The 11,923-nt window shown below is 39.9% G+C and overlaps 1 protein-coding gene across 1 annotated transcript; it reads left to right on the forward strand.

The window, feature by feature from the left end:
• Positions 1-161: 161 nt before the first annotated feature.
• LOC139715115 (uncharacterized) lies at positions 162-6,596 on the forward strand (the record flags this gene model as incomplete). Its single annotated transcript, XM_071626729.1, has 8 exons — positions 162-513; positions 856-1,020; positions 1,407-1,660; positions 1,932-2,115; positions 2,835-2,938; positions 3,549-3,615; positions 5,256-5,428; positions 6,374-6,596. Coding segments are annotated over exons 1-8 (1,372 nt in total), but the record flags the coding sequence as incomplete, so codon positions are not given.
• Positions 6,597-11,923: the final 5,327 nt, after the last annotated feature.

Genomic DNA, 11,923 nt, shown 5'->3' on the forward strand with positions numbered 1-11,923 from the left:
AACCTGTCTCGTTTGTGCCATATCCGGTGAGGATGTCATCCAGAAGCTCAAGATTGGACCGGATGGGATCCTAACACTGGCTTCCAAACGGAGTGATACCTTGCCAAAGATAATTCTCTGGACGTGGAGAGCCTCCTTGTAGAGGGTACCTTTCAATGCTGAAAACCTCGATATCGGGTCGGATGGCATCAACACCGTCAGCGTCAATGGATCGTTCACTTTTACTGCTGAGGATGTGTACCTCATCCACCAGATGGATGTGTCTGGCCATGTCGAGTGTAGCAACGCGCTAACCCTGGTTGGTTTGCTCAATGACTCATATCTGGAGGCATATCGTGGGAGTAATATTGTCATCAACAGCGGACAGCTGGCCAATTTGGTCATCATCCTTTGATGTTGCGCTTGACCGTCTAGCAACTAACGGTGCCTTGACTGTGATAGGACGAGCTGATTTTCATCTTTCAAGTTCCTTTCAGATTGACGATGATGGAGTTGTTCAGTTTCAAGATCGAGGTGAGTTGCATCTTCGTACCAGTACCAGAGTTTTATATTATTTGCAACCATGTACATAGACGAGTTCTTGTTAGTTCTCTTTTGAGTATCAGGTGGAAACGAAAACAATAGTGTATTTTATAATGTAATATACTTGACTACCTTCCAGGACTTATCAACGAATTAATGTTTGTTGTAATGTTTTTCTGCGATGCGTGAAGTACTCCACTGGTAGTAAACGGACACGAATAAAGATGGTTAGGCTTTTGCATTCTCCTTTCCCTTTGTGCTTTTGAGATCTTGTTCATTTATTATGCTCTCGTACATGTCTTTAGTGAACAATGTATGCATTCACAATTACAGGCATTCCATTAGAGGACGCTTCGTCGAATATATCAACGGGGTCTCTTGAAGTTGATGGTCAATTTTTCAGCCCCGCTCTGAGCATCAAAGCGGATAGTCTGTCCTTAGGGCCAGAGGCAGTCATATCGGTCAGTGAAGGTGGTCATTTGTCCGATAATGGTCCAGGTAAGTGCATGCATGTTAATGCTAATGAAGCACACACACACACACCGAACACACAAACACACACGCACGCACAGACACACACACACGTGCGCGCGAGCGAAACAATTTATTTCTGATTATGTATGTACACTTTGTGTCCATGCCCTATTTGTCATTAGCAAATGTTTGACATTGTTTTAAAACAATGTCAAACAGTTTCAAAACAATGTCGAATTGTTTTCTCAGAAGATAGTATTTCTAGGAATTTAGCTCATAAGCAAGATACAGCTAGGTGTTAAGGCTGAATTGGTGAAATGTGAGTTGATTAATGAAGATCATAGATAATGTCCTTGGCTTTGTATTTGGCGATTGTGTAACTTGCTGTTTACATATTTTGGACTGAACAGGTGCGGGAGCAATGAGCTCCTCCGGAGCCTCGGGGGCCAGTCATGGTGGTAGAGGCGGCCATGGAGGTGGAGCGGATGCTACCCAAGCTGGAATGCCCTATGGAAGCCTGTATACCCGGGGTACCTTGGGTAGTGGTGGTGGTAGCGGGACCACCGATGGCTCAGGAGGGAGGGGTGGCGGTTTCATGCATGCCATGGTCAAAGGAGCTGTGACCATCTACGGTCAAGTCAGGGCCAATGGTCAGGCCGCCAAGGCAAGTAAATGGTTCTCTCCTGCACCTTTCCGCTGATTTACAGTTTGTCTGTTGCTGTTTTATTTTCTTCTTCTTTAGAACCACACCCGTTACTATCTTGCCAGTGGTACAATGCGCATTAAAATAGGACTGACGTACATGAAATTAACATCAAAGCAACGACATAAACAATCGACACATGAAAGCGCAGTAGCCATTAACTAGTTATAGCACAGACGCCACAGTGCATGTGTGTTCGTTTGCTTATTGAATTCATTGATTTAATATCCAGGGTCTTCATGCCGGAGGAGGCAGTGGTGGAGCCGTTTGGGTGTCATGTGACATTTTCCAAGGAAGTGGGCGTGTGTATGCTGATGGTGGGAGTGGCCAAGGACAGGGTGGGGGAGGTGCCGGAGGGCGTGTCTTCGTTCAAGCACAGACGATATCTTTCGATGATTCGAACTTTGGGGCAGCAGGTAAGGCATGTCTCTCTCGGCCAAGTTAAACATATCATCCATGTTATGACATAGGGAGGACCTAAAACTGTCGGTGTAATTGCTGCTAGTGACGATAGCAGAGACAAGGTGGTAACTTTGCGGTTTTAATAATTATCCGTTTGTTAACAAGATTTGTCCACTGAATGCAGCACAATTCGTTAGCACATACACACATTCACACAGAAGTCTTTTCCCCATACATGTATGTATATGACAACATTCACAACGTTATGCAGGGGCAATTTACAAGAACACACAAAAATGAAACAGTGTATATGATACCACATCATCCAGCACTTGTAAAACCATGGCAGCGTTATGCGTCATTTACATATTGAAGCATTTTCTCTTTTTACCACGACAAGACAGATATAGCAGATGCCTTATCAGTTTGAGCTTAAAAGGACGATATAAGAGAAAATTTCATTTGACTTACGCCACAATCCTTTGATAGTCAAGAAAATTACCAGATACATTGTACTTCTAACACCAATTAATGAATGTGTGTTTTACACACTTGTAAACTTATTCTCAAAGTGCATTGTAACGACACTTTGGAGGATAAGACAAAAACGCATATACACATACACATACACATACACATACACATACCAATACACACACACATACACACACATACACACACACACACATGTATGCATAAATGCATAACCTTTTCCATGATCCTTTGCCACCAGGTGGAGATGGTGCACATGTCGGAGGCCCAGGTTTGACCTACATAGAGAGCTCCTCACCTTCCATCCGACTTGTCCGTGTTGATAACAAGTGCAGGAAACCCGTGGTAAGTTTGAAGGCTACTATCAATGGCCACGTGATGAAAGGTTTGACATAGTATATGAATTTCCTTTCAACACACCTTGACTTCTTGTAATGTGTATAACACAATGCAATAGCGCATTACATTTTGATTAGGGAATCGAAAGTGCGTGGACCTCCACAAGATCATGTCTATGGGATTCACTGTTTCGTCACCAAGATAATTGAAACATCTGGACACAGAATCATTGACTATCATTGGTTGTCACTATTACATAGCCCTTATGAGAAGAAAACAAAGCATAGTACGTTCAAGATGATTATTCTCTTACATTAAACTTCATGAAATAAGAAAATACGCATACACCCGACTTGTTCTGTTAACGTCAGTTTTTATTTCGAAAGTAAACAATCGAAAAGAACAATTTATTTCTTGAAGCTCTTTTAAATTACCTAGATGAAGTAAATGTGTCAATATTGTATTTTTACACAAAGAGAGATTTATTTTTGTATTACCAGTTCGGTCTCAATTTCATGCTAACATCGTGCTGCTTAGAAGTCAGGAGGTTGCACCTCTATATCCTTTGAAAATGATTGTGATACGATTTGTTTTTTCTTTTGTATGACCCTGACAGGTTGACATGCCACACTCCTCAGATGACAGAGCAACAGCAGCGAGTTACAGTGATTTCACTCTTTCAAGTGAGTTTCTCTTTTTACTTTTGCAAAGGCGCAAGGAACGCCTTGGCAGAAGTGAAAACAAAATAACAAGAAAAGCACTCGGAGAGCACAGACCTCCGCCAAGTCAGCAACTCATATCAATTTCACCCTTACACGCATCCAATTTCAATATATATATATATATATATATTATATATATATATATATAAAGATAAGTAACAAAGCTGCAACAAAGTTCATGCTGTATTCACCAACGGTTTATTTCTTCACACAAATTTTCGAGCGTCTCGCCGCCCTTTCTCAAGTGTTGATACTTGAGAAAGGGCGGCGAGACGCTCGAAAATTTGTGTGAAGAAATAAACCGTTGGTGAATACAGCATGAACTTTGTTGCAGCTTTGTTACTTATCTTTTTATCTTGCCAACACGTGGACTACCTTATCAACATATATATATATATATATATATATATATATAATATATATATATATATATATATTATATATATATATATTATATATATATATATTATATATATATATACTATATATATACTATATATATATATATATAATATATATATATATATATATATATATATCAGCATTGTTTACGTCAATGCACGCAAAGATCGGCTTGAAACCCAAGTTCGTTGACCATAGATGTCAAAAAATGAAAAATCAATCCATATGAATGCATGGATCACTTCCAAAATTGAATGAGGTCTTTCTTGTGCCAAATCGACTATTCATGCAAGTTTCACTTTAATCCGTAAACAACTTTTTTTGAGTTATTTTGCAAACAGACAAACCAACGCCCATGATCACTTAACCTCCTTTTTTGGCGGAGGTAGTAATCGCCGCTCGTTTAGCGGGAATTGGAGCAGGAATATTCCTTTCTGTACGTTTCATTATTGTCTGTATGTTAAAGACAGTTTGCGATGAGTTGACATGATCAATGTTACTAGATCCTTTACCATGTTTACCCTCGATATTTTTCACGATGCAACATAGCATCTAATGATTTATATTTGACATTTCTTTGCTGCATCGGAAAAAAAATAAGTTTAACCTTGATGGTGTACATTCATTACAGTTGAGTCCTTTTTTTTGACGTCACATTGTATTATTATCATTAAACCAAGCATGAGATTTATGACTGTAATCCTAGGGTAAATGCTTAAAGCAATTACGTATACTCGCTGATCAAAGCTACGAGTTATTCTCAAACTCAGTCAAAGATTGTTTTAATTCATTAGAAATTTCCTTACATACTTGTATTGCTGCTTTAAAGCAAAGTCTCAAAACGGCCACATTATTCATTCGAAGTCTTTGTGCAAGCATGAAAGCAAGATGTATTTTACCGGGTAACTACCCGTCCGCAACTTCAATACAAGACGACCTTTCTGAATGAACGCATTTGTTGGAAAAGACATACAAGTCCGGCATGATACCCAGTTTTATCTAATCTATCTAATCTAATTATCATCTAAGAAAGACCTTAAGTTCATATATTTGAAATTCGAGAGTAAGAATCCAATTCCTATCTGCCTATTAAATTCTGATCCGCAACCATAAATTTTACAGCATTCTGTTGAGATGATTAATCTCTAGTGAGTTTAAATGTCTTATTGATGGTGTGCGTTGTCGGTATGTATTATCAGGTGGCGTGGCATGGCTTGATGAAGGCTTTCACGACCTTACGGCAATCAGAATCAACGGCAGCGCCCACCTCGCCATCTTTGGCAATGAAACTGTGGTGAAAGTCGGCAACATTGATGGTGACGAAACCGGTTACATTCACGTGGGCCCCACCCAGACACTTAACATAACAGATGTGAGCATCGTTGTAATAATATGCCATATAATATTCCAATTCTGAGTGGAAGGGCTGTCAGTTCACAGGGGCGGATCCAGCAATTCCGTAGACATGGTAGGGGCGCCTTTACAAAATTAAAGGGGGGGGGGCGCACATCCCCTCCATTTTTTCTTTTAATTTCTTTTGCTAAAAAATAAAAAAAAAAAATAAAGGGGGGGGGGGACGCGCCCGATGCGCCCCACTTGGATCCGCCACTGGTTTAGAAATAGGGAAGTGGTAAGAAGGAGTTTGCGGAGTGGATGGGGAGGATCCAGAATCAAGAACACCAGGGGCCTGTTTCATAATGAGTTGCAATTGATCTTACTCTCGATTTATTGAGCGTAACTCGGAAAAAACGAGCGGAAGTTCAATATTGAGCGTAAGCTCTGTGTCATAAAGACACTTGCGCTTGATTTCAAGAAATATCAAGTGTAACTTTCAGAAGATTAACCGCTACTCGGGATCAATCGCAATAACTTTTTGTTTATGGATCGCAATTTGCGATTACGCTTAACCTCTTACGCTTAACAACTTACGCTTAACCTCTATGAAACGTGCCCCTGGTTAGAAATAGGGAAGTGATGAGAAGGGATTTGGGGAATGGATGTAGTTGATCCAGAATCAAGAACACCAGTCATAGCAATGTGCATCAAATCTCATGAAGGCCTACTTTAGTCTAAGACTCATCATACCATGTTTTTGTCAGAGGAAGCAGTACATATTTAGGTTATCATGAACCTTGCAAGTTATCACCTTGATGTTCCCAAAATATTGCTTTTTTAGCTTTTCCACTGGGCACAATTTTACTTTTTTGATTTTTTCAGTAATATTTCTTTAACCATGTCCTAGTTTACGTAATCTGTTTTTGTAAATTTTCTTGGAGTCTGTTGGGTACCGCTGATTGCGATTTTTTTTTTTTTGTAGGTGTGGCCCTACAAACGTCACAAAACGACATGGCAACCAGTGATCTATGAGAGTGCCACACTAGTACTTCCGGAGGCTACGTTTGAGATCAGAGCGCCTTTTGATTGGAACGAATTCGCCTCGACGGCACCATACGCCTGTCCGGCCGGTCATCGCCGAGAACCGGACGTGACCATCTGGGGTATTCTTGATGGTGGCAGAGGTCATCTTTTGGTTGGAACTGGTACGTTTGTGCTTTCGATGGCTACATTTTTGTAAGTCGTACTTGATATGTGATAGGGAGAGACAAGCGTTTTTTTGTTCTGCGCCCGTGACTTCGTTTTCGATAGTATTTATAACTGGCCTGTATATTTCAATGTTGGCTTCCTTGCTGGAAAGAACACAGTGTCCCACAATGTGAGAACCACAGTGTGAAGACAGTGTGAACACAGTGCAAACACATTGTGAACACAGTGTGAAATCTCTTCATCCTTTTAAATTCGAGCGTTTTAACGGTTTGAACACAATGTGAGTCATCAATTCACAGTGTGGAACAAAGCATTACTATGTGAACACACTGTGAAAACCACACCACAGTGTGAAATCATCTTCACCCCGTTAAATTAGAGCGTTTTCACATAATTGACTATAATTATGTACGCACTATGGGACACTGATGGGTTCTTTCCAGTAGGGGTATCATATCATCCAGTCTGTTTTATTTGTAATATTCATGCGGAACAGAAGTTGTATGGAATGATAGTCGATGCAATTCTAGTCATGCTGACTGAAGAATGTCTAACGTTATAGTGATACGATTGTGAACGAGTGGAATAATCGCAATGATATACACTTGTACTACAATTATTATTTCTTTATGAATCAAAACAGGAGTCAATGATGACCATCAGGTTCCTCAACTTAGATTCAAATGCAATTAGATATCTGCCTTCCACTGTAAGCCTAAATGCGTGTGGGAAGCCACCTAGTCAATTGGCACCTGATCCCATATTATAATGGGAAAAATTTACATAATAGCTGTCTTGGAAAGTCTTTGTGTGCGGGCTTTCAGATGTTGGAAACGTAGAAAAACGTGAATTGAGATAGTTTTACCCTTGAAAATGAGACCTTTTATAAGCTATGCATATTATGAAAATCTGTATAGGTTTTCGAATACATGTAGAGTCAAACCTGTCTATAGCGGCCATCCCAAGGAGACGAAAAAGTGGTCGTAATCAGTGGCGTATCTAGGGAAAACGGCGCCCGGGGCAAGCGCGAAAATTGCGCCCCTAAATTCTGAAAAAGTGTTCAACCCCAACCCCATCCCGGTAGGGACTTTTAAAAAAGTCCACGTGATATGCTTTTTCAAGCACCTAAAAGGGGTCTTTTGAGGGTGATTAAATGAAATAAATTTTGATGAATTTTGGCGAGCGAGCGCAGCGAGCGAGCCGAACATTTTTTTTTGTATTTCAGCTGACAAAACATAGGATTCTTGTCATTTTTTGCTTATTAAATCTTACAATTCCATCAAGATATAGTGACGGCCTTATAGATAACGATTTATACTAACAAACTAAGGACTTGAAAAAATACTCTCAATTAGTATGCGCGAGTGAAGCGAAATTTGTATATTTCTGCGTCATCATCACGTTTTGTTCTTTTTTTTTTTTTTTTTGCTAAATTTTGGCGAGCGAGTGCAGTGAGCGAGCTGAAAAATGTTGTATTTCAAGCTGACAAAACATGGGATTCTTGTCATTTTTTTGCTTATTAAATCTAACAATTCTAATCAAGATATAGTGACGGCCTTATAGATAACGATTTATAAAAACAAACTAAGGACTTGAAAAAAAAATACTCTCAATTAGTATGCGCGAGTGAGCGGAAATTTGCATATTTCTGCGTCATCATCACGTTTTGTTCTTATCTTTTTTTTTTGGATAAATTTTGGCAAGCGAGCGCAGCGAGCGAGCCGAAAATGTTTGTATTTCAGCTTACAAACATGTCTTTTTTTTTCTTTTTGCTTATTAAATCTTACAATTCTAATCAAGATATAGTGACGGTCTGATTGATAACGATTCATACCAACAAACTGAGGACTTGAGAAATACTCTAAATTAGTATGCGTGAGTGAGCCGAAATTTGTATATTTCTGCGTCATCATCATGTTTTGTTCTTATCTTCTTCTTTTTTTTTGTTAAATTTTGGCGAGCGAGCGCAGCAAGCGAGCCGAAAATGTTTGTATTTCAGCTTACAAAACATAGAATTCGGAATTCTTGTGTGAACACAATAAACATTGTTATTTGTCCGCGTCATCATCATGTTTTGTTTTTATCTTGTTTGATTTGGTTTTCAGCCCCTCCCCCCTTCTCCCCCTCCCCCACCCCGTCCGGGCGAGGGTTTTTTTTTTTTTTTTTTGTTTCCTTCTTCTTCCTCTTCTTTTTTTCTTTCGTTTTCTTCTTCTTTTTTTTTTTCGTTTTTTTGCCCTCCAAAGGAGTGGCGCCCGGGGCACGTGCCCCCCTTGCCCCCCCCCCCCCCCTAGATACGCCACTGGTCGTAATAAACAGGTGATAGCTAGACACGTTTCTTTCATGCTTTTTCTTCGGAGGAATTTGTGTTTAGTGGTTGTATACGGCAGGTGGCCGCTACTTTAGGGGTTATAGTCTAACCTGTATATAACGGCTACTCCGAGTATAAGACAAAAAGTGGCCGTTGTAGACAGGTGGCCGCTATAGACAGGTTCATTAACGTGTTTTTTTTTCTTTCGAAGGAATTGTTTTGGTGGTCGTATATGGCAGGTGGCCGCTACAGACAGGTGGTCGCGAAGACGGGTTTTACTGTACAGTCAAACCAATCTATAGCGGCCACCCAGGGAAACGAAAAAACGTCGCAGTTTATAGACAGGTGGTCGCTAAGACAAGTTTAACTGTAAATAAAAAATCAATGGTTCATGCGTATAGTTCTGGTTGAAAGTTTTTCTTCCATCTGTACACAACTAATAGGTGGAGCGAATGGTTTGCACAATTCTCGGCGGCTTTTGCACATTTCCCGGCGTCACGTTTGCTCATTTCCGTTGATGAAATTTAGAGATTTGCACATTTCCCGGCAAGACGTTTGCACTTTTCCCGGCTCCACGACAGGCCCCATCCACGATGATGGTCTCTTCTGCGGTTATTGGTATCTCTCCCATATACTGAGACAAACGGTATTTGCTTCATACTTCTTAATCTGTATATTTGTATATTTTGGATATGTTTCCTGCTGTGTAATACCATTGCATGTGTTTTTAATTCTTGTGTAATAGGATTACAACGTATAGAGGGTGTACTTTGTGACAATCTTAATCATTGCATTTGTCATTGTTTATATTATTGGAATTTCAGTTTGAATTTGTATTTTTTCTAATGCAGAAAGTCTATTGTTGTTTGTGTCTATTTGTATTCTTTTCTACGAGTATTTACAAGCTGGTCGCTTGTGATTTCTGGGGGGGGGAGTTGGCAACTACTTGATATTTTTTCTTTCATTGATTTATTTATCTATTGATTTATTAATTCATTTCCACTTTGTGTTCACGAGAACAAAGAACAAACATGATTGAGTTACAATGATCATACAATAACATTTTGTGATTTGTTTGGGGGTTTTTTTGACATCCAAAAAAAAACAACACACACACACACACTCACACCATGAAACACACATCCTAGTATTAACACTAGGCCTATTTTGCAACAAATGATCATAAGAACCATATACTAGTAGTGGGGGAACCTAAATCAAAAGCACAGCTGTGTGATTTCTAACTTTATTTTCTTGTTTGGATTTGCACATTTTGTAGTTTCCGGAGTACTAGTACGTTATATATAATCAAACAAAGTAGGCATACATATACCAGTAAATTTAGTAAGCACTCAAAACTGTCAAACTTTCTGTGGAATAGAGAACGGAATCGGTATGGTTTTACTTCCGGTTCGTGACGTCATGGGTGTGGTATGATATCGGCCACTGCACAGTCATAACTGAGTGTACTCGCACGACGCCGTATTCGTAGGGGGTACGAGTGTCGAAATTTATTCACCAATGATTATTCGCCCAGCAAAATAATCGGCCTCTCTTTTTTTATACTCGCCAAACGTTGGTACGTGATTTTTACGTCTGTACATCATGACTCACTTTACTGAAATGAACATAATTTTATATAGAGCCACTTTGATTTGCTCAACTAATGTGAATAAAAGCAATTTAGATGTTATTTTACAGTTTGTGTGGAATGTTTGATAAACTCTTCGACTTTGTAGCAAGGATCGAGGGAGCTGCAGGGAGTGCATGAGAGCACCGTCTCCAAAGATAGGCCTATGCTCACCACATTCATGTGGTATGTGTTGTGATATTAATTGCAAATAATTTGTGCTTGCGATATTGGCTCTTTCACAGAGTTCACTTGTCATAATTATAGGCATAGTGCACTCAGTATCCCAGTTTCTTTTGATGAATGAGGGTAAATAGTTTAATTATATTTAGACGCATTTATGTATTTATATTTTCCTGTATATTGCGTCCCTCATGTCTTTTTTTTTAAATCAGACTCGCCTAAAAAAAAGAAAAAAAAAAGATGGAAGGTGCAAAATCAAAATAATTACATTGACCTATAGTTGCTACACAGCCCTGTCGCTTCACATGGGGTCTGTCGGGCTAATATTAACCCAACCTGCTGAATTTCTACTTTTCCTCTTTTGTTGCTTTTGTCATCCATGAAATCAAATAAGTCTTTCCAACTGCTGCTGAAAAATAAAGAGAATCTTAATGATTTCTGAGGGGTTTTTTTTCGGTGCTCTATAATGATGTGTAATCGAAATACTCCCTGAATGCTGCGCGCTGTGGGCGTCGAGAAAAAGGGGCGAGTTGTTCGACTGGACTGCAGAGTACTGTCAGTTTATGCGACTGACGTGACGTGCAATTAGAACCGCGATTGTATATCACACGCACACAGCGTACAGTCGAACCATAGTACAGTCGACATACATTATGCATTGCAATCAAGAATTACTCGCTGTATGTAGGTGTGTATTGGGGCAAGTTATCGTAGTCTGGAGTTCATTACTGTTGCTGGATCATACGAAGTGAATGAACAGATTGGCAGACCAAGATGGCAGGGATTCTTCTAACCTGCTGCTTATCGCAGGAGGAGAAGGAGAGCTTGAGTAAAAGTAGGCTATCGACAAACAACTGCAAAGAGACAAGGCCAACAGCCGAAAGGAAGTGAAGGTCCTGCTGCTTGGGGCTGGCGAGAGTGGGAAGAGTACCTTTCTAAAGCAGATGAAAATCATCCACGGGCAGCATTTCTCAGACGAGGACATACGAGAGTTCCGTATGATTATCTATGGCAACATTATCAAAGGCATGAAAGTGCTAGCGGACGCTCGTGACAAATTAGAGATACCATGGGGCGACCCTTCTAACGAGAAGTATGCAAGTGCTGTCATGAGTCACGATAGTACAATGACATTAGAACCATCAGGTTTTGCCCAGTATGTACAACCCTGCAAAGAGCTGTGGAAAGGACAGTGGGATCCA

This window comes from Diadema antillarum, unplaced genomic scaffold (assembly GCF_040938485.1).
Source record: "Diadema antillarum isolate AM-2024a unplaced genomic scaffold, OU_Dant_1.0 seq00002820_RagTag, whole genome shotgun sequence".
NCBI lineage: Eukaryota > Metazoa > Echinodermata > Echinoidea > Diadematoida > Diadematidae > Diadema > Diadema antillarum.